Raw genomic sequence first — 24,186 nt, forward strand, 5'->3', positions numbered from 1 at the left:
GCATTTTTTAAAAGGAAAAAACCCCACTCTAAAATTACCATGCAATATTTTGCCCTTGTGCAAACTTCCCCTTGCTGAGAAATTTGCTGCTCTGTTAATATGAATTTCTCTGGGAAGAAGGGACAGCTTGGTGCTTTTAAAGATAATAAAGTTTGTTTTTAAATGTAGCAAAGGTAGGCAATTCTAAAAGCCCTGATCAATCACTAAGAAGCTTTGTTGTAAAAAAATACTTCTTTAGAATACAAAGCAGGCTTTTCAGAATGTTCAGGCTTAAAAGAGGAGGGAGAGTAGGAGAGGAACATCACAAAAGCAGGCATAATTGATTCATAACATGTACTGAAGAGATGCAAAACAACAATGTAATTACATACTATTCTGTTTTGTGCAGCTCCTTGCATATGAATTGGCCAGCTTGCATCCCAGTTCTGCTCTGTATTATTAATTTTATTAAGATGTGAGTTCTTATATTTCAGTCTGTTGTCAGCTTTACGGATTTTTACAGCAGCAGTTGAAATGTAGTGGAGCTGAATGAACGCTTCTTATGTTAAGTCTTCCGTATCTCTCCAGATACCAGCGCAATCTCACTGCAGGCCTTCCTTTCAGTCCCACTAAGCCTCACAGTAAAAGCAAACTATGCTGCCATCAAGATAATATCCAATCAATTAAGCATGTCTGCTAAAGCGTTTCTTAAAAAATGTTGGGTCTAAGCTGATGTAAACCTTTCTGACAGCTCTTATTGTAAAGTGACACTGATATTTGCAGGCTTAATTTATGTCTTTGAGAGACATTGTAAAGGTAGAGGAAAAGGAGGATGAGGATGTCACCTGAGAAGGAAGTCTTTTTTGGTGCAGCTCCTCCCATTTACCTCTATTTACTGCCACAGAGTCCAGCATAGGCTTCAGTTTCACATTCAGCTTCACTAGACACTGAAAGAAGATTAAAAAGAAGATGAATGAAAAAATATTGACACTGTATCAACTCCTTTGATGGACAGTACATGGAGTAACAGGGTAAAAAAAGAGTTTAATCTGCACCATGCCCCTACCCTCCTTGCCCCCAGGTGTGTACATACCTGTGTAGGTAAAGGTTACTGTTCTCAGTGAGATCTTTTCATCTATCTCACTCATTTCACCTGAGGCTTTAAATAAGCCATCAAAAATGTAAAAAAATTCACATAAGATGGCAGAGTTGCTGCTCAACTACTTTACCTTTCTGGTAATCTGTATCTGTAAAGATAGTCCGTTTGAGGAATCCCTGTGCCTGAGGCTATCTGATTGCTGGCATCTAGAAGCAGGAGTTCCACTAGTTGGATAGGTTGGACAAAGCTGAAATAATCTCCCTAGTGCTAGATTATTTTTTCCTACAGATGAGTAAACCACAACAGCACTGTGCTTTGCCAAACTGGCAAAAAAAAAAAAAAAAAGAGTGTGTGTGCTCAAAATAAAGAAAAATAAATGAGTTTCCTTTGAGATTGCACTGAAATCACCTCTTTTGTATATACCCAGTCCAAAGTTCACAGAGGCCAGTAAGAATCTTTTATCTGGTTTTATCTGGCTTTGATACAGTCCCAAAATTATGTAATTCCTGCATACCTTTGCTAGAAGTTTATTTTACCTTCCCCTTTAATATCAAATGCTTATGTGAAAAGACCATAAGTGCTTCACTTGGTTGTATCTACATTAAAGAGAGACAGAACCTCATTAACAGCAGCACTGCATGTGAAGAAAGGGTTAACCAGTTACCTCCCAAGCAGTCATGTAATGTGTCCTTTCAGGACAGAGGAGTATTCTTCTTTTTCAGCTTTTCTGACCAGCAAGAAGTGGGGTTTGCTGAGAGCTGGGCAGCATGTTTACTCTGACAGCATGGAAAGTATGTATTTGTCATTTGAAAGAAAGGGTTGGTGCAAGATTAAAAAATAAAAAAAGACAAAGAAGACAGCAACAGTTCCTTCTGCACTTCTAAAAGTGCAGAAAATTATACAGAAAAGAAAGGAAAGGGGAAGTGGGTACCTTTGCAGTTGATAATTTTTTGTTTTAAACAGCGAGGTTAACAGCAACTGTTTTAAATGGTCCCCAGAGCCCAAACACCACTAAAGGACTGGATTTTTTTTATAGCTAGTCTGCAAGCCATGGGAGTTTGGCTTGCTACCGAAGTAAGTCTTGGTAGATTTTTAATTGAGCTATTATACGGTAATTAAGGGTTAATGGCCTGATTTTAAGATGTGCTGAAAACTTGCAATTTCAGTTGACTTCAGTAGGAAATATGAATGCTCAGCACTTCTGCAAAATCATACCATGAATAAGAAGCTGATTTGTGTGGAACTCAAAGCAAATCCATTTGAAATTATTTCCTCAGAATATGGCACAAACTGGGCAGATTATTTTGCAATGTTGGGCTTGGGGTAAGAGGCAGAGTTCACTGCACTCCCTGCCCCATACAGTACTGCTCACTGTGATGGTCATTCATTGACAGAATGGATGTGGATTTTTAACATTCCCATCACCATGCCTCAGAACTCTCAATTTTTCTCTCTTTATTTCAGACCATTGTGAAGTCCTTAAATCTGATGTGGTGGAGTCCAAAACAGAGGAGCATTAATACATTATAAACAGCTGAAAATACCTGAAAAGCTCACTCCTGTTACCATTAGCACCTGCATTACCACTGCCAGCTCAGTGTCAAGAGGTAGCACATTAGACACTCAACTCTTGACAGCAACTTATCAGATCCTTTCTGTGCAAAACCAGTATCCATCCCCTGTCACTTAAGCTCATTGGTATTTTCTAAATCTTGAAAGAGTTTTCGTGAAGTATTTTTCCAATATACACTTTAAATTAAAAAAAAGTAAATATATATATATATATATATATATAAACACCCCTGGCGGTTAAATCAGTGTTTAAAAATCAGTGTATTTCAAATCTCTCTAAGCACAAGGATGGTGTTCTGCACTCATACCCTGTCAGCCCCAGGATCTGTAAGCACAACCTGCTGTACAAGCTGTTCCTGTCATAAATGCTATACCAGGAACCTACACCAGCTACAGGCAACACGGAGGAGACGGAGCTCACTGGGACAGCAGACTCTGTCTCAGTGTGGCTCTGCAGCTCTCGGCTATGTCTGTGTCCTTTTTGTACCCTTTTTTTTGCCATGACTGACCACAAGACCATGATGTTTTCAAGACCAGTGCCAGGGAGCAAACACAGAGGTCTGGGCATGACCTACTGCTGTGCCTGGCCCTCCAGGCCTCGGCATATGCCATGCTCTTGTGCCAGGAGACAGCCCTGTCACGTACAGTGCCAAGGGGATTGTGAGTGCTCGAGGTGCTTAGATCAATTAGCTTTGCATCAATACAGCAGAGAACAGAAGCCTGAGTAGGTTGGGAATGTATACAGGACCCCACAGTTCTACAGCAATCACTGTTGTCTTATGAGCTGTAAACATATTTTAAATCCAAAAGTAAATACACATATATTTCTTAGTAATACAGACTTAAGTGCACATTAGAGTCTAATAACCCAAGTGCAAGAGAGGCCACCAGGTAAATAACAAGAATGGTTAACTACTAACATTAACTTAGATGAAATTTATTAAAAGGAGTATTTAAGAAAGAATAAACCATGTCTTTGATATTAATTTTTACCATAGAACCAGCGATTAATTCAATGGAATACCTACAAAATATATAGTGTAATTTTTAGAAACTTTATTTTGTTACACATTAATTTAGATTAGGAATACTTGACAGTGCAGATTTTGCACTGGGTCTATAAAATGTCTTTATTCAGACATTGATTTGATGTTTGAACCACTGCTTCTGTATTTAGTATCCTTTCACTTTGGGACTTTTTCATTCTGATCTAGTCTTTTAATTAAACTGACTACTATAATTCCTATGGAAATTAGCTTTTATTTTATTTTTTTCCAGCTACCAAAGCATTTCAGTAGGATTTCTCTGATACCAAGTGCACAAATTGGATTTTATTTCTTCTTGAGATGTAATTAAAAACTCATTTGATTACTATATATCTGGCCCTGTTTTAATTATTAAACTCCAGTAATCAATTTGCTTTTATGAAGCTTCTGGGAAATTATCTCAAAAGCAACACATTTTTCTCCCTTCTGGCAGGCTCTCAACCATTTACTGAATTACATTCATAGCACCTGTTCCTGATCCGGATTAAACCACCAATTTATTCCCAAAGCTATTTAAGTTTATTTGGCTGTAGCCTTGTCAGGGTTTTCTACCTCCTGGCTGCAGTTTTTACTTTCCATTTTATTGCAGGAGAACCCCTTGATGTATTGCTCTTCCATGCTACTATTTTTGATGCATGCCTCTTATGAACAGCTTTGCTAGCGATCTGTCTAATCTGGTATCCGGGTTCCTAATGCCTAATTTATTATTTGCCTTACTAGGCAGAGGCTTGGTCTTCAACAGTCTGACAGGGGATATTCCCCCATAAACTCAACAGTTCCAGAAACACCCTTTTTCCTTGTGTCTCCTTGGTGCAGCAGGCAGGCTGTGGGCTGGCAGGCAGCTGGGCTCTGTGGTGAGGGAACCCCAGCTTGGGAGAGTTCCTGTCTCCCGAGGCCTCAATGTCCACTTGCAGTCCTTCCACTGCAATGCAACTGCCTTGCTACACAGCCATAGGTACAGGATTAGTGACCTTTCCCATTTTATCCCTTTTACTGTAAAAGCTGTTCTTAGTAGCAGTGATAAAGCATGGGGGAGGAGCAGTCATGCTGGCACTGTGCACTCCAGCCTTAGGAAAAACCAAGATGTGTTTCCAGTGCCCTTCTGCATCCGTATATTACCTCAGATGCACAACTAAGCTGTTTGTCAGAAAGTTACTGCATAGCAGTGAGTTTTCCTTAAGATCTTTAATTATTTACGTGTCTTTTGGGACTGTGTACTGCTCTGCCCACAGCATCCTTTCACAAGGTGTAGCTCCACTTATATGAAAGCTCCTCCAGCACAAGAAAAGGTTAAAGACACTTCATCAATATATTATGTGCATCTGGGAGAGGGGCAGGACTGCCTGAAGGAAGAGCTCAAAGGGGGGAAGAGCATGAGGTACTCAGAGAAAGCTATTTATGGGAGAAGGTAAGGAGGGGAGAGTAGCGTTGGGGTTTTTTTCTTGTGTATAGAGATGTATTTCTTAAGCGTATTTTGCTAGATAAAGCATAGAGAATGCAGAAATAGTAGCAGTAGCAACAAACTCCTTCAGGGAGAGGGGGATAGGTAGCAGCGGAGGCATTTGTTGGTACTCTGAGTACCAACCTCCTGGGTTGAAGTGGGGTGGGGGGGGAGAAGACTTAATCTGCTACATCCCATTCCTCTCTGGGGAAGGACGTTAGCTGAAACTGCCAAGATGCAGTGCAGATGTGGCCAGGGGCTAAACTATTGCTAAAGCAAATGCAACATTTTGTTGTATTCTAAGACAGATACAAAATATTTTTGAAGAGGAGCACAGTATGTTCTAACTTACAAACACTGCAGGACCTCCAGCATATATACTTTTCTTTTCTTCCCCTCCCCACCAGAGATTCTCATCCAAATATTGACCAATTCTGACCTTGCTTAACTTACGAGCTTTGACAAGATTACAGCTCATGAAAGTATGGTTGCAGGGCTAATATTTACCATATAAATTCATTTTTATGACTGAGCACATATAAAAAAGTTATAGGTCTCAGTGTTCACTCTACTTTGGAACCCAGTGGTTTCTAATGAATCACTTTTATTATGTAGGCAGTTTCTGAGTTGGAAGGGAGGACCAGTGACCGAGAAGCCATAGGGATAAATTCAGACTCGGTGTAAGCATATGAAGCATTGTTGAAGTCAAGAGAGTCATGACCAGTTACAGCAGAGCTGAATTGAACTCCTCAGTTTTGCTGAAGTGGCTTTCACGTGAGAATACATAGGCCAAAGGTGAGCCATCTATCTGAATGTCCTTGAACTTCAGATTAGTTCAGATAAAAGGGAACCGGTGTTGCAGACATCCACAGATCTGATCTTCATAATACTAATACTTGATGGAAGTTGTTTTGAAAACCTAAAAGTATTTCTGTATACATGCCCATATACTAAACCCCAAAAGACTGCTAAATTTCCACTTTCTGTAGGTAGAATACAGAAGATAAAGTGATATAGAGAAGATATAAGGATTAACCTCTATGAACCCTTGACTGTGTGTGTATATGAATTAATTATTTGCCCTACCAATTCAGGACTGTATTTAATCATTATGTTCCAGAAAAAAATACGGTATTTGTGAGGGGGTTGAGTTAATGAAAAAATAAAAATAAAATTATTGCAATCTTCTCACGGTTGAAGTTTGTTTATTCCTTCTATGGCTTACTGAGGAAGGGTCCAGGTCATAATGCATGAGTGCATTATTTTTTCATTTCTGCCAGGGAATTTTTTTCTGATGCCTAAAAATGTAATTAGATGAAATGAATATATTACTAATTTTCCTGATAGAAAACAGGAGGTTTTTTTAGCTTCTCTCTAAAAATTGTTAGTGGAAGGAAGCCAGTTGTGACTGGAAAGGGATCTAACACATGCATCAGTGTTCAGCTCTTCCACTATGAATTAGTGTTAAGTTTCTTTCTGGTGAAGGTATGCTAGCAAGAATAATACTGTACTCCTTTGTAAGTAAACATGCATACTAGAGAAAGATGATTATAAGTAAGATTCACCACTGGTAAAAATGTGCCAGGTACTTCAGGGAGGAAAGTATGTACAGAGCTCCTGGTAGCCAAATGTGCTTTGACCAGTATCAAGCACGTTATGCTGCCAAAGGGAGAGTAATTCTGAAGGACCTACTGAAGTAGCTCAACTGATGTGTTGCTATAGTTGCAAAGGATTAATCTGTTCATAATAATGTCATGAGACCAAGGGTTTGCTAGAAAAGAAGAGTTATTATTTCATAAACAACTGTTTATTTAGCTGTGCCGTTTATGGTTTAGATTCCATGTCAAGCATGCAAGAGACAGAATGTTTCAAACTCTTTTCCTTTCGAGATTTTAGCCAAGCAGCCAATCAATGTCTTCTTCCTTGCTATTAAATGGATTTTGAAAAATTCTTCAAACCATATCAGTCTTATATGCTGATTTAGTTCTTTGAATTTACCCTCAGCTGGGAATTCTGCAGGCAACTGTGATTCTGTTGTGTTAAACACTTGAAGCGTTTCATCCATCATCATTTCTAGTCCTTTTCTGATGCAATGTAGTTTGTGCTTTGTCTTTCTTGAAAACTGAATGGCTGTTAAATTATCCATTCATCTTCTTTCAGATTTGCTGTACAATTTGAGTTCCCTCTATTGGCTGTCTCTTCTACCTTATCTGCCAACTTTTCAATCTACTTCCTCAGATCTTTATACATGTTTCCATACATGACTGCATGTCCTTTGCTATACATTGGGCAGATAATTCTAAGTACAACAGCAACAGAAATTGTAGTGTTATGAATTATTCAATTTTTCTCACAGATCAGGGTGAAAGCCTTCAGTGAAGCTTAGCTTAGCTTCACTGAAGTCAATGGCAAATGTTGGTTTTTCTATCTTCTCCCAAATATCTTTGTCAACGAACTGCCCTTTCGGTTGAGACTGTTTGGAAGCAAGTTGAAGTACTCTTGTTTGAAGGGGAAAAGTACTCCTTTCTGCTGTCTCTTCTTCTAAACATTTTGGAGAAACTTGTAAATTCCTAAAATTATTGATAGAAATACAATGTTTCATCAATAATCTCACCAAATTACCAAAATCCTAGCAAAAGTGATAATCTTCTGATTTTCAAAAGCAAAACAAAACACTCCTTGCTCTCAGGAAGGAAAAAGTAAGGATTGGGATCTTTGTGCCTATTTTAAAAAGGTGTTCATAATACTCACAGACAGAAAAATTCTTGCTCTGAAACCAAAACTATGCCTCTTCATATTACACTGTGAAATAATGATGGATTTAGACAAAAATTGCAAATAAAAACATTCTTTCTTCTTTTCCTGTTTTTTCTTTCTTGTATAGCTCTTTTTAACCTTTTCTATTAGTAAAAAAGTAGCAGAAAAAAAAGACTCAGATTAAGGGCAAGAGGTAAGAAAAACAGTTTGCTAATGCTTATTCCATTACTGGAATAAGTACTAGTATCTGAGTTTTCTGAAAGCTCAAGGGAATTCATTCAGGGTGGCCTTGTTTAGATTCATCATTAGTAGACCAGCAACAAGGCAACAAAAGTGCTGAACCTAGTTAAGTTCCCATTTCAAGGCTAGAGAGAGATCCTTCTACAGTGCCAAAATCATCTTTCTCTGGGCCAAACACTTATTCCTAACATAATCCTTAGCTACCAACTTCCCCTCAGCACTGGCATTTGGCCTGATTAAGTTTCCTCTGAAGCAAATTTCTTCCAAACACAGCAGAATATGTTGCACCTGCTCTTCCTTGGATAATATTACCCCCTGGATTTCAACAGAAAGTGAGACTAATTTGATCTGCCAACATCTGTACAGCCTCAGTCCATGGCGTATCACATACTGCATCCCAAGCCTATCCGCCTTGTCAGCCAGGCAGTTTCAGGAAGTGTAAACACATTATCTCTCTGTGTCCAAATCAAATGTCAGAAATAAGCCCTGCCAAAAGTGTGCATCTTTATGGTATTCTTTAGGATCTATTAAAAGTTATCCTTCTCTTCCCTCAACATGCTACAAAGGAAAAGCTGGTTTCAATGAGAATCACACAGAATTGATCAAATTGCTTCCTCTGAACACATCTTTCCAAATTGCTAAGTCTTGATTTTTGTTTTGTGGGGGTTTTGTTTGTTTGTTTGGTTGGTTTGGTTCTTTGGGTTTTTTTGTTTGTTTGTTTGTTTGTTTTTTTGTTAAAACACTTCTTAACAACTTGGGAACACATTTCATGGAAGGTCTAATATTGCTCATGGTGAACAGCTAGTGAACTCTCTGCCCCCTGACTAGTTGCTAACTTAGAACACCAATGCCCTGACTTTTGTATCAACATTCCTAGGTATAGGAGAAAGGTGGAAAGACACTTCCAAAATGTTCATAGTGTCTTCATGACTAAATAATTTAAAAAATTTTTCAGTTCTGACTGTACAGACAGGACAGAAACATCTGAAGGAAAATGTAATTGTTTTAATTGAATCCAGTGACTCTTGCCTGGGTAAAGACAAAGCCATGCCATACTGGACAAGCAGAACTTAGAGGAGTGATCCAAACCCTGAATTTCTTATACAATATTTCCTCATGCAAAATTGTAACTGAAGGATAGGGGGAAAGGGAGAGAAGTGATAATTGAGGAAGGGCTGCATCAGGATATAACAGCATGATTGTTAAAGCACACTTTTTCATATTCTCTGTGAAGGAATATTAAAATGTTAATCTCCTGCCTTACAATTTTTAGTAGAATATGCACCTTTGAAAAAAAATCACTGTGTGTATATGCACTTCCAATTCAAGTATCAAAGTCAACTCTTGAACCAGAGAAGTTAAAGCACAAAGGTAGCCATGACTGTTGAATATTTCTGTGGCTCTACCATTTATGATACCTTATGCATTTAATCTAAGTTTACAAGCAGAATGGATGCTTTTACAGCTACATCATCATACTCTACAGATAGATTTAATTACAAGGCCAGACATTATCTTCTGTAGGAAGACAGGCATATCAGAGCTCTTGGAGTTGCAGACAGAGAGATAACATTTCTTTCTAAGTATGTCAAACAATGTGATAGAGAAGGATCTGTCCCCCCACATGCCATTCAAAACATTTAAAGTATTTGCTAGGCTAAACATAAATGTTTCTACTCTTCCCAGGTTCCCCCTATAATCCTGGATGGAGCAATGCAAATCCAATTTTGTAGATACTATTATATGTTTAAAGCTCTCAATAGCCAAGAAAATCTTGAATAGCTCTAAAAACAGCACTAAAATGGAGCAGTTCAAGGAGCACCAAGGTAGAGGTGAGCAGGGCAATCTCAGGCACGCATAAGTTGTAAAAGCCATGAGCTTCTTTATCTGCCACAAAGACATCTCCCTTAAATTTAAATAGCTGCTGTCATTGTCACTGACTACCTGACTATGTATTTATCTGCCCAGAAGCAGAGTGCATGGCCTTTGGCCCTACTATTCATGGGGTTACTGTCTCTGCCTAACAATGCCGTGAACAGAGCTGGGCTGCTGTTAGCATCTTTTGTTTGATGTGAATCGCTGAAGCTTTGATGTTGTTTGTGAGAAATATAATGATTAAAAAGAATAAGATCTTCACTCTCCCACTGTCTGCTCCCCACAGAGAAATCTAATCTGAGTTGGGATAAATCTGTGACTGATCCCGTCTTAGGTAGACACAAACGATGGAGTCCAGGAGAGAAATCTGTTAGTATTGAAAGTCTTAGCATCTCCTTACTGGAGGGTCAGAGAGGTAATTTGTCTTAATGATCAAAATTCTGTTTCCTGTTACACAAACATCTATGTTCAAATAGGTATAGAATACTTTCTTTGTGTGGTGAACACAGCTGCCAGTGTAGCCATAGTGCTTTATTTTCAGTGGGATGCCTTAGATTTCTGCTTTAGTTACACATGCTTCTCCTTTATAGGTTATTCTTACAAAACAAGAGGGTGATTACTTCATACTAAAGCTAGTGGATTTGAAATGCTCTACAGTTCAAAAAAAGCATTTTCTTTATAAATTATTATTCTAATAAGCCTTGTTTCTCATCTGTACTGATAAATGCTTTTCTTACTGTCATTTTTGAATGAAGAGCAAATGTGATGCAGTAAAGCATAACCAAAGCCTCTAAAATCTGAGCTTCAATGTAAATGGATGACTGTTCTGCTACTCAAGGCAAAACCTCCCACTGTCATATAAAAATACTCTGATCAGTGATCACCACAGTAACAAAAAAGTAAATTCAATAAAATTATAATGTCCCAAGTGTAATAAAATGCAATGAAAAAAAATTGGGATGCTTTTATCTTTACAGACCTTTGATCCACAGTGTGAAGGAAATGGATTTGATTACTAAGGTATTTTGAAATTGGAGGTGGCTTGATTCCTACATTGAGCAGCAGACAGGTGAGAAAGAAAGGGAGCAGAGCTGGCTTACCTTGTGCCACGAGCAGAGTCGGGCTTACAGAGCAAGCACAAAAAGATTTTGGATTTAGGCACTTGGATATGGGAAATCTCTCTGTGCATAATTCCAGATATTAATTTTTTTAAATATATATATCCCCAGCCATCATTATATATTTATATTCACCTTCAGGCTTCACATTAGTTTACAATGTAGAACAGTTTTGTGTATCACTGATGTTTTTTCTTCTGGATGGGATGGGTATTCCAAGGGGCAGTCAAACAGGACTGCTAATGGAAGTTGCATAGTTCTTGTTGATTTACTAATCACTTGTAAACCTTCTCACAAAAAGGGGCCAAACTCAGGGAACAGCCAGGTAAGCAGAGGGATGTGATACAAGTTCCCCAACAAAGGAGACATCATTATCCTTTACCTGGGAGAACTACTACACCTCCAAGCTGGTTGTCATAAGCCACCTTAAGGAAATGCAGAAAGCAGAGCAGATACACAAGGAGTAGGAAGAACCAAATCTTCCCAAAGAATGTTTTGGAACATTCAGAAGAAAAAAGATAAAGCCATAGGAAAGCCATAACTCTCTAAAATGTGCTGCAAAGTTTATATACTGTTTTAAGTATGAAACATTCCTCATGGGCACTCTGGTACGTAGCCTAGCTCATAAGCTTGGACTGCAGAGACGATATGGTTTGTTCTAGTACTGTCAAAGGCACTGGGGTGGTATCAGACCACTCCTGGAGGTTTGGGCTGTGAAGTTCCTTCAGTATTGCATTCTTCAGACATCCATAGCTGCCAAGAATAGCCTACTCTTGAGAACTACTTAGAGCAAAGACAATTTCAGCAAAGACAATTTTCTGCTGATCTCACATGGGACTAATGGGAGTTGCCAGCATTCAGTGGTTGCTGGGATCATCTCTGCTGTGTGGGTGTCAAATAACAAAGACCACAGCATTAGGTCCTGCTGTAGCAACTGTGTTGGTAGGGACAGACGCATTCCCCACAGCATTTCCTTCGGGGATCTGCCCACAGAGATTCAGGACTTCTACTCACTAGCAGGGGAAAAAAATACATGCAACAGCCTTGATTTTGTTCTCAATGGCTTAATGTTGTAATTTTGGCATGAAAATGAGTGTCAAATGTTTGGGGTTTTTTTTCAAACACATGTTTTTTAGAAGTACTGTGGTAGTGAGCTATATAGGTACCACTAAGATTTTACTGATTTGTCAGCTGCCACTCCACCTCTTTATATTGCATTTGCAATGATGTAACCTGTTCTCTCCACACATGCAGATCCTACAGTGTATTACAATGTCAAGAATTTTAAAGCATGTTAGAAAAAAAAAAAAAGAAAAGGAATCTAGGACTTGTGTTCATAGTTGTGTTCAGCCAATCATAGTTGTGTTCAGCCAGCCCTAAACAGAGGACTGGCAATGCCTGAATACTGTGCTGATGTGATATCTGTATTGAAGTTTGATTAAGCTGGATATGAAAATTAAAACTTGGCTCCACACTGAAGAGAGAATCTCCTGCAGTGTGACACTATGGCATCCAGTTTTCTGTTTACCCCTAAGGCTGGTGCTGCTATGACTTCCAGGTTTGTTGATGTCTCTTTTTTAAGTTGTTGAGCAGCAGGCTAATGGCTGCACAGCGTGATGCAAAGACAGTAGAAAGCAGGGAAATCAGATGTGAATATATTCCCCAGAGATATCCTGCTAAGATGGAGCTAACTAACCAGAGCTTTACTGCTCAGATGTAGTCTTCTCATGCAGAGGATGGGCTGATTATCAGCTCTTCCTGCTTTACTGTACATTTTTGGATTACAGATGTTATTACACATAATGAATTCTGTTATAATATGCATTCTAGTGTAATGTGAACTATTATATTAAAAGGAACATTACTTTTAAAGAGTTTTTGTCCAAGGCCAGTGTCATTGTCTCTTCCCTATACTGTTCAAAATGATCTTGGTAATCTAAAAAATACAGGTTTATATTCTTCTTCTGTCCTTGTTTTGCCTTAGTTGTTCGAAAGCCATAGCTGTAGTTTATTTCATCAGGACAAAGGCAAACCTAAGGAATGGACAGGATCTGCTGGCAAAGCAGCAGCCCACCTTGCTGTTTACACAAGTGTCTGTTGTCCATGTCACACAACAGGAGTTGCTGTTGCTGCTGGGTAGTCACTTCATTATTGCCACAGTGGCAGCCTCAGATGCCACAAGGTATGGAGGGCAGAGGGCACATCATCCTTCTTACCTTGTATGATATCGGTGATATATCTGGTCTATAAAATGAAAAGGAACTGCCACTCTATTTTTATTTTTGTGTAGGGAAGCTACATTCAGGGTCAAGTTAATAATTTTAATGTTAACATGGGAGCTGTATCTGCTTCCCAGCTCCCGTGTATCATCACTGACCCATTCATTGCTTCGAGGTGTTAGGCAGTCTAGGGTGCAGTAGTAACACGGAGAAGAACTTGTTACAGTTCCCCAAAGACACCTAGTGAGAACATCCTCATGTTTTCTCAGATACCAGTGGCCAAACTGTCAGTCTTTGGTGGTGTAAGGTGGTCTGTGTGGTTTCAGTGAGTAGGAGGAAGACTGACTGACACAGTAATTGATGATTAAGTTTCTACAGTGTTACTCTGCATTTATCATCCTGCTCTTGAAGCTCTGCTTTCTATACAGATAAGAGAGAAAAGGTTACAATGGTGAAACCATTGTGAAGCCATTTGCTTGTTACACAAGTAAAATCCTGAAGCTGGTTTAATCCAAAAAGACAGAAGCACTGTTCTGGTAGGAAAAAAAATCTTCACTGAAAGGCTGGTAAAGCACTGGAACAGGCTGCCCAGGGAAGTGATAGAATCACCATCCCTGGAAGTGTTAAAAAACCATGTAAATGTGGTGCCTGGGGACATGGTTTAGTGGTGGACCCGGCAGTGTTAGTTTAATGGTTGGACTCAATGATCTTAGAGGTCTTTTCCAAACCTAACGATTCTGTAGTCATCTATAGCCTTAATAGAGGAGTACTTGAGAGTTTGCACACTGTATGCCAAACACCCAGGCAGTCTGTGCAGAAGTATAATTAAAAGAGTAAACTCTGAGTTAAACAGCACACGGGTTAAACCACAAATCATTTGTCACTGATCTTAAAGGCTTGGCCTAGAGTGCCTCTTAACAGTTTAAAAATGTGCAAGAAGAAAGTGCAAATGCTCAGCCTTGAGCTTGCCTTAGGGTCACACAGATTGGGACAGGTTTGACAGCAGCACCTACTGAGATTGTCCTGCTGGCATATCTGTCCACAGTACTCCATACCTTACCATGATGAGAAGCAGTTTGTCTCAAACATAATAAAATAAACAGTTACCCTATCAGCTTTTATAACTCAGAGAGGAATTTTATTTGCAGACATTACCACCTTTGGAGAATCTGAAGATTTCTGCATAGAATTCAGACTTTTGGTAAAGTCAAAGAAAGAGAAGGGTTCAAATAGCCTTCAAGGCTTCTCTGAAAACTAATTCTTTTTCCCTATGGAGGCAAGAACAATATTCTCTGAACTCTACAGGAGCAGTAAGTAAAAATTACCTCATACAATGGCATGCAGATGCTATCAATCCACTCGAGCTGCAACCTGGGTAGTTCATGTTTCCTGTTCCGATCAAAAATGGCCTGAATTGAGAAGGGAACAAAACTGTCATGCTTTATTACATTGCAGTATTTTACAGACACATCATCCAGCACTTTTCAGCTATGATCAAATTCTCACAACTAGAACACTTTGTAAACCATAATCAATCTTTGCAGCAGTCTTCCTACTGCTTTGCATGGCATGAAAAATAAACTGTTTATTTTCAATTCTGTTTTGAAATTTTTAGGCTGAATCTGTTCATATTTTATAATTCTGTGATGTAAAATAAATGCTCCACAGTTGGAGCTGAGCTGGTAAGTAATCTCCTGTGCAAATGTAAAGTAGATACCTTTGAGTAGAAATTTCCCTTCTCTCACATAGGGTTTTCCAGCTCAGCAAAATGAATAGTGATGGATCTGGGCTTGCTCTCTCCCTCCCAGTTACAGAGCCTTTCTGCAGAACCAGCTGTGACTGTGAATCCAAAGGGTAGGAAATCAACAGATTCATTTTGGGAGCAGTTATCAATTTGTTCCTCTGGAATCAGCCTAATTCACAGCTCACTGCACTCCCTCAGTGATATGTCACGGAATAGGTCAGCAGTTGATCTTGTTTAAAAATTCCTCATTAATGTAGTAAAACTCTACATGCTAACTGATGGCCTTATCTCCCAACCTAAAACACTTAAAACATCAGTTTACTGAATTTTTTTTTAAGTGGTGAAGGGCCAAAAAAGAGGATAATCTTCCTTCAAGCAGTAAGGCTTCAGAGCATCCTACACGTGGCCCACAAATGACTGTATTCCTTGGTACAGACCGTAGAGCCCAAAGGAAGAGTGAGAAGTCTCCATATTATGGAGAAAATACTAAAGCTATTTAAAGCACTACATTTCTTTCCCATCTGTCTAGGCTGTTGGATGCAGATTTTCAGAAGACATGAGTCCAGAAGAAAGCTCTGGCTTTTGCCTTTCTCTGTGATTCTACCAAGGTATGCCCAAAATGTACATGTAATAACATACCTTAAAATAATTCTTACTGTTACTGGACCTGGGCCATTTGCACCGGCATTCATTGCTACTTGAAGACAGTAACATTAACATGCGTGTTAAAATGAAACTACTTCCTATTATGTTTCCTTAGTATGAGAAACACACTTTGCAAATTTTATATAAAGGGCAGAAAAGGCATTTACATCCATACTGAATGTTTTCAGTTATTCAGGCCAAGATTTAGTCTCAGAATTGTGAACATCATGACTGTGTGATTACTGTTCTCCTGGACTACAGTTCCCACTTTTTCTGAGAAGATGTATGCACAGAACTATTATAGGGAAGAAATCCATTTGTGCCCCAAACTCTGACAGTATACAAAGTGAAAAACCATTTATTGTAGCTGAGCATTATTTACTACCAACTTTTAAGCTTTATTGATTTCATTACATCACCACAGGCTTATGTGTGAACATTAATGTAGTGAGAACGAGTTTGAGACACTGGACTGGCCTTTTCATATTTGGAAGCATAAAATTTTGGAAGCATATTTGTAAATGGCTCGTAGGTAAAATTCTTTAGAATACTTTCTGTTACCTGTTGCCTCCAGGTAATGGCTTCAGAACATTTTGAGTTTTTTGACTTGGATAAGGTTTTCTCTTCTAATCATTCAATGAAAAACTTTATGAAACATTCCTAATTCTCGTTTGACACTTCATACCCATCTGCCTATAATCCACTCAATACTGATTTACTCTTTTATTCACAATGTTACATTTAGCTGTATACCCACAGAAATGCATTTCAGCATTTGATACATCAAATAACACAGATAAACAGCTGCAATATAAAGTAAATCTGACAATTTTGGTTTACATAGGTAACTGGTGATTTTTGATTTGAATTCTGTGTATTAAAACCAATACCTACTGCTTAGAAAAGTGACAAGATAATTTTGGGAACAGGTACGGAAAATGGGTAAAAGGGCTCAACGCACAAGTGACTGCGTTGACAGGAGAGATTTTATATATGGTTATAAATGCTTACCCTTCTTGGACAGAGGTTCTATTCACTCCAAGACTTTTCTTTGTGTACAAAATGCAGTTCATTTTTCTGAATGAGGCCAATAATATTTTCTTACTCTATTCCAGTTAGTAACTATTTCACAAGTGATAAAAACTTACTGAAGGGGTGAGTTTTAGTTCAGATCTTTCTCTGTCTCCTTGTTCAAAGAACTCACTGGTTACCAGCTCAGCTGCCTAAAACATAAATCATGATAAAGATTAGAGTTCTTGTTAAATAAATTTTAGGATAATGAGTTTCTGCTTAGACTGTGACTTCAGCCCATGCTTAACTGTAAAGCCCCATTACATGACTGATGTCAGGCACATGTTCATATAGTTTTCAGGACTGGGCATACAGGGGGTATAAACAGCCATATTCACTGATAGGCACAGCTATTTACCCCTTTTGATAGGGAATTGACTGGGGGAATTACACTGCAATGTCCAGGTAGCACTCAACGCTGTTATGTGCGACTTACTGAAGTACTGAGAACAGAATGGAAAATTATAGCTTCTTGTTGGCATCCACAATTATGTCTGTAAAGATGCTTTTTAAAACATGCAAGAACTCTCTGGGTATTTACAGGCCATTGCCCTCTACACACAACTTCACTTATCAAAGAAACTTAATTAACCAATACCCTCTGTTATCTTAAACTAATGTGAATTCATAAAGGGTTTTTTTCCCCACTAGGCTTTTTCCCCTGTGACTGTTATCACTATAGGATCTGGATATCTAAATATAAACTCAGACTGTGATGATAATATTGATTTAAAATCAAGAACTGGCAGGTTGGAAGTTGGAATGTGTCTTTTTGACTTTTGTGAATGAAGATGTTCTATTCACAGCAGAGATTTGTGCTTCTTAGGAGAAGACGAGATTTAAAAACAAATTTGGCTATGGAAACAAGAGGAATTTTAGGAAGTCAAACAGTGAGTAATTCTGATATAGTACTGTACACTTGTCACATGTGGGGCTTTGAAGGTAAGCATGTGCAATATTTGAGATGCAAAAAACCTGGAAACTAATCTACTGAAGAAGGCATTCAGATCCTAAAGCTCCCGTCATGCCTGCGTACTGTTTTCAAGTCAGGAAATAATATTTCATAAAGCCAAGTCATGAGAGGGTAAACTAAGCAGAGAACCTGCACTTCAAAAATCTCAAAACTTCTTGCTCTAGCAACTGCATGGTAGGTAACATTCCCAAATCCTAAGATTGTTATAGTTGAAATAAGAGTACCAAAATAAATTGGAAGTAGGTGAAGTGATGTTATAAAGTACTCTTAAATCTTGAGCCAGGCTAACATAGTTTGGAACTTTATAATGTATGTAATCCCACTGCATTAATAAAACTCTGGATCAATATTCCAGATAGAGGAATAATTTAACGACTTAGCAGCAATTAAGGGTTTGCCAAGTGTATTGTATAAAAATAATCAAAACATAGTATCATGCCTGTGTCTCAGTGCTATTCTGATCCTGTTCTCCTTATGTCCCTTTCCCTCTTCTTTTATCTGTTTTGATCTTTTCTTCCTGAATTTTCCTTCCTACATGTGGCTTTTATTCCCTTTGATTCATGTATTTTAATCTCTTTCTCCCTTGCTTTTCGTGTTTTTTTCCCCTTTTGGCACAGTTGAGGTCCAACTATTTCCTGTCTTGCCTCTGTGGACTTATTAGCGCCTCTGCTCAACCAGGTAATGTTTCAATCAATCCCAGACTGGATTTTTCAATACAAAGTAAACCTGTACACTAGGCTGCAGGGGAATTTTCATCCACAGACCTCAAAAGTGATAAGCATAAAACCCCCCAGTTTTCCAGAGACTTCAGCACTAATTCAGCACCATAGCACAAAGACTGACAACACGGAAAGCAGCCCCTACTTGATAGTTTGGCTGTCAAAGAAAATGCAGAAGGGTTAAGGAGGAAAAATGAGGAGGGACTGCACGCACTGCAGCTGTGGCCAGGTGGCACTGAAAAATCCTGTGACTTGTTTTCCCACTGCAGGATATAAGCAGCTTTCCTGATTTCCATGTGAGGTGGCCATTATTCTGGCCAAGTAGAGCAACAGCCTTAGAAGAACTGTTGTCACGATCTGCTTATAAAAGCAAAAAAGACTCACCTGACAAAACTGCAAGTTGAGCTAAGCCCTCCCACCATAAATGTTTTTTTTTACTTAGTTGATGTGTATGTAACTTTTGTAGATCCCTTTCAGCTTCTGTTACTTCCTTATCCTTCTCCAAGAAGTCTGGCTGCTCCTGCATCAGTAGTTACCTGGTCTAGCTTACTCTTTTTCAGCCCATCTTTATAACTATTACTTTGCTATTACACCAACCCCCCTCCAGCTGTGTACCCACACCCAGCTGAACTGGTATATTTTCTATCTGCTTCTTGATGCTGTATATCCCTCCAGGACCTGACACAGTCTGCCTTCTACTAGCTTGTTCTGGACCTCAGTAAAGGACAGAGAATGATTAGCATGGATACTGGAAATATTAAGGGTGGATGCTGGGTAAGGGAGGATGCCTAGAAGAGGGGAAAATATTGGAGTAAAGGATGAGACTTTTGGGACATGTTGTTTTCTTATATTGTACTTGCTTGCCAATGCTGGACCCCTGTTTTTGTATATTGCTAAAGAGCCTACTCAATAGCAGAACCCTGAATTTTTATTTGTTTGTTTCTAAGTAGAGGATGCTAAAAAAAAAGCTCTATGCTAGCAGTTTTTTCAACATTGTTAAGAAAATGAACACATTTCTCTTATCATATGTACTGCAGTTTTATGTTAATTGCAGTTTGCAGCTCATCTGTTGGTATTTTTGATTTAGGGAAGATTCTGTCACTGTTAAGGAAAACTTTGGAATAAAACAAGTAAGCACAGCTACGTGTGGGTAACAACTTTTTTGTTTAATCCATCCATTTTTGGATATGGATTTAAAAGGTTAATAAGAGGAGACGCTGTAAAGCCAGATGTACACACCAGCATGTGTACAGGTAAAGATTATGCAATAAACCATTTTTTGCAGAAACCCCCTGCTATTTTTTTTATAGCATTAATACCACTGTAAATTGATTCCAGTTTTGGTCCCTTGTAAGCCAGGGCCCTGGGAATATTGTCCTGCCAGTCCCGCCTCCTCTCAGCCCTGCTATTAATCATGACTTGCCTGTCTTGAAATCTCCCACGGTTTGGTCACAGCTCCAAGGTCACAGGCTGTCATTAGCATTGATCTGAAAAACAGAAATGAACAATACAAGCTGAATCAACCTTTGTTGGATTTCTAAACAACTGTGCTCTGGATGCATAAATAAATAATACGTATATAAAATGTCAGCCCTGGCACCTTCTTTTCCTCCAGAAAAGAATGATGTTTGAAATCTCAGCCATCAGCATGGCTTTTACATCACAATTGTGCCTCGGAAGTCTAATGTGTTGCAGGTCATAAGATGATGAATTTTGGTATTGTGCATTGCACACTAGAAAAGAAATGATATTGCAAGGGAGTAACTGCTAATTTTGCAATACTTCTAACACTACTTACATTAATACCTATAATATATTAGAAAGCATGTGCTTCACATGATATAAGTAAGGGTATTATTACATAATAACACCTACAACTGGATTAATTTATATGCCTATTTGTAAGTGACTGCTGTAGCAAGAGAGCCTATAATCACAAGAGGCATTCCAGACACTGTTTAAGCAGTTTCTACTGCTCATCTACAATAAAAATTTAAGATTTACTATGAGGTATATGGTTCCACTGTAGTTTAATACCTAGCTACAACCATGTTTTATATGCATTAGGAGAAAGAAACCATTCAGCTGTAGAAAGCGTTTATGTACAGTACATGATGCAGATAAAAGTCTAAGAAAGTTTAAATGAAGAACAAGGGCACTGAAAATGAAGCATCAAATATATTGTCTGAATCTAAAATTAGGAGTGGGTGAAATGGTATGGAAAATAGAAAATGGCCAATATTTTGGTCAAAAGACCAAAAGAAAGCAGAATTTTAATGAAATTTCAGATAAAATGAGACATAATTAGGCATGCATACGCAAATACACACATTTTATTGTCTAAAAAGCATAATGTACTTAAACTATCCACAAAGTCTGAGGTTTTCAATAGGATGCACATTCAGGGCATTCTTGAGGGCTAGAAGAGTACTGTGTATATGCAAATTCTCAGGTACAGACTGGAAGAGCAGAGAAAAGCATGGCCAGTGAAAGAAAACAGCTGAGAGGAGGAGGGAGCGGGGAAACGGACAAGAAAGATCCTTGTGTCCTAAGGCTGTATATTGATGCTTTCTGGAAAAAGAGCAGAAGGGCTGAACAGTAATTGGTGAGGCTGCGAGAAAGGTAAGAAAACATGACAGAGTGTGAAGGCAGAAATAGGAATGCAGAAGGTGAAGTCATGCCAATTAATTGCAGCTGTTTGCCAATATTTAGAAATCATACCATATATTTAATTTCATGGATCATATTTTTAAAACAAGGTACCTTCTCTTGTTATTCTAAGCCTTAACTCCACAATATATGAAATTCCTTCAACAAATACGGCTACACGCTGAAATTACCAGAAAGCAAGAAATAATAGTGCTCACCGAAATATTTCTCGGTGTTTTTTTATATTCCAATCATAACCACCTCTACTGACAAGTTCAAAAAACTCGGTCCTTCTCCTGCAAAAAAAACAGATTATCAGAGAAAGAAACAAGACACTTCCAGAGCAGCACTGCAGTAGGAACACAGTTCTCTTTATGAGACAAAATCACTGCACCTCATGTATTATTGTTATAGTCATTACACTGACAGTCCATTTAAGCGAAACATACTAATTTCCGAACATGTTCTATAAATGTCTGTTATCAATGTCAGAGTTGCCTAGTAAAAGCAATATTGTATTTATGGTCTCCACAGATAAGGAAATTAATGGCACTGAAATGTTCAGTCTTCCATGGAAGCATGAAATGTTCACCTACAGCAATGGACAGACAGACAATAGAAGCACCACGGAAATATACACATGCTTCTCTTTATTTGTCCTTGCAAAATGATTTTTACTTCTATATCCTGAAGGGTTTTTCAGGGACATGCAACTCCAGTCTTTTTCCAGCACACAGAAAAGAACAGAGACACACACAAGCTGCAGCTGTCTTGAGTTGGTAGTTCTCATTGACTAGAAACTACATCTCCCTGCCTCGTCCCATGCTTTGTCTTCTGGAATATCTTCCCTGGATCCTCAAAGATGGACAAAATGTGAAATGGACAGAACATGTTAATGCCTGATTGTTGCCCTTAAGAATCAAAATTCTGACTCATTATAGTCTATAATCTTTTATGGCACTGAGTCTCCAAGCAGCTCTTCCTGCATGCAGTGTGACTACAATATGCAATAGCTCCTGCCCAAGATACAGCGGTAGTTGAGGCACAAACACTTAGAGCACCTTGTCCACAATGACACAGCATATGAGCATCAAAGTTGGAAAGTAAATACCTGTGTTCTGAGTGACAGTCCAATGTCCCATCTCATATGAGACTGGGCTGTCTCTTTGTCAAATGGAACTGTAGTTAAGATTCCTCAACAGGAGAGAGTTTGCAAAGTCTTGTATTTTCTACATTTACTTAAACTAGACTGAAAGTTTGAACAGGGATTAATGAAAGCACAGCCTGATGGCAGCCAGTACATGTTTTGCACAAAAGGAGATTCACAGTTCCAGGAACACTACCTCTGATGAGTGGACAGAATGTTATGTGGAGCACGTTGCATTATTCTTGTCCCTGACTGTTGTGGTTATTTGACCAGTCACTCCTACTATAGGGTCTTTCTATAATGGATTTCATGACAGCAGCTAGAACAGGGAGATATAAGCATGATGATATCTAATCCCTTATGCTTCGCAAAGTAAGATGTGAAAGAGCTTCATGTTACAAAATTTTCTAGGACAATGCAAAGTCACACATATGAAGAAAACAAAACTCAGTTCTCTCACATAAAGCCTCATGCATTGTGGTCCCTAAGGAAATAAATATTTCAACAATGAAAATTTTAATGGCCAAGAGTAGTTGTCACATAAACCTCAAACCAGCCTAACCCTGAGCAGAACAACGCTACGCTGAGCATCAACAACTACACACTCTATTAAGAGAGCGAGCAGTAGATTTTTGCATCTTGTATTTCAGTGCCCAGTCTAACAACGTAAAATTTGGAAATTATTTCATTTTGAAGTATTGGATATTCTGAGAAATTAATAGGTTACTGGATAAAAATTAGGAAAGAATGTTTAAAACTGAGAGCTCAGGAAGATGACATCCCAGAAACCTCAAATATTCAAATTTAAAATGTAGAGATCCATAAACAGTAACTGAAAATGTGAGTCTCAAGGCTGTATGTTAAGCTGAAAACGTTAAGAATTTTCTTTGAAATCCATTTAAATGGATACAGAAGTAGTAGTCCAACTCCACAGAGAATTTCTAGTGTAGCAAGGAGTCAACCTGAGAAAAGCAGCCATGTATAATGAAACTATTTAGTGTTTCCTACAGGTTTCTTATGACTGGTATCCAAAATTATGAGGTTTGCTATTAATAAGTAAATATAATACATCAGGACTTCAGAAATAAACTGAACTATAACAATTTTGCAGTGTCTTTGAGTAACATTGACTCTGATTGTGTTTTGTCTGGAAGGGAAGGTTGTCTTAGTACATATGACAAATCCAGTTGCTCTACACCCAGCAGTTCAAGATATCATTTGAGTGAATTTCCATAAACTTCATTTTGGTTCCATGCTTTTGCTTGTTCTATTATCTACAAGCATCATTATCTAGAATTATTTATTAAAATCAAGTATATTTTCCATCTGATCTTTCACTGAAAGTCATTTTTTTGTTTGTTTGTATTAAAGTAGCGCCTTAAGAAGGTCATAATGCCTTGCTCTGCCTGGAGTTTTTTGCTGTTCTCCTAGATGGAGTTTGTGATCATTAGGTTTAGGCATTTTAAGAATACTAATACGAGAATACCGTTCTCTACAAAAATATTGAAGACGTAGCAAACTGAAAAAACAAGCTAGGTACTTGTGTAGAAACATCTGTTCACATTGGTTGGCTTTAAGAAGTGTAAACCACCAATCTTTCCAGAGAGAGATTTCACTTCGCCCTATAAGTCAGGTGCAGGCACGTACCAGAGAGAGGGATGTCAGAAATGCAGTGTGATGGTGACACCACAACCCTTCCAACACCATGCATGCTCCCAAACATTCTCACTGGGAAGAGCTTGGTAATAATTACCAGTATTTGAAAAACATAAAGTAGCACCAACTTGAAATCAGCTTCGAGATTTGATTTGAAAACAGGGGAAAGGAAGAAAACTGGGTGAGAGAGATTCTATTTTACTTCACTTCAGCTTTTTAAGACCTATTCTCATCAT

At 38.4% G+C, this 24,186-nt stretch overlaps 1 protein-coding gene across 2 annotated transcripts in view; it reads right to left on the reverse strand.

Annotated features, from left to right (window-relative positions):
• PDE11A (phosphodiesterase 11A) overlaps positions 1–24,186 on the reverse strand; it is a 127,505-nt gene that overhangs the window by 4,199 nt on the left and 99,120 nt on the right. The window contains exons 16-20 of one of the 2 annotated variants that reach the window (XM_039387967.1): positions 21,366–21,443; positions 19,922–19,985; positions 16,884–16,958; positions 14,672–14,755; positions 866–926 (exon numbers count right to left, since the gene is read on the reverse strand). In XM_039387967.1, the coding sequence (XP_039243901.1) occupies positions 866–926; positions 14,672–14,755; positions 16,884–16,958; positions 19,922–19,985; positions 21,366–21,443 (362 nt within the window). Of the gene's footprint in view, positions 1–824; positions 927–14,671; positions 14,756–16,883; positions 16,959–19,921; positions 19,986–21,365; positions 21,444–24,186 lie in introns of both variants that reach the window. The other variant, XM_039387966.1, reaches the window with a different exon arrangement.

This window comes from Pipra filicauda, unplaced genomic scaffold (genome assembly GCF_003945595.2).
Source record: "Pipra filicauda isolate LSUMZ 115617 unplaced genomic scaffold, ASM394559v2 scaffold5_size6683894_pilon, whole genome shotgun sequence".
NCBI classification, from domain to species: domain Eukaryota; kingdom Metazoa; phylum Chordata; class Aves; order Passeriformes; family Pipridae; genus Pipra; species Pipra filicauda.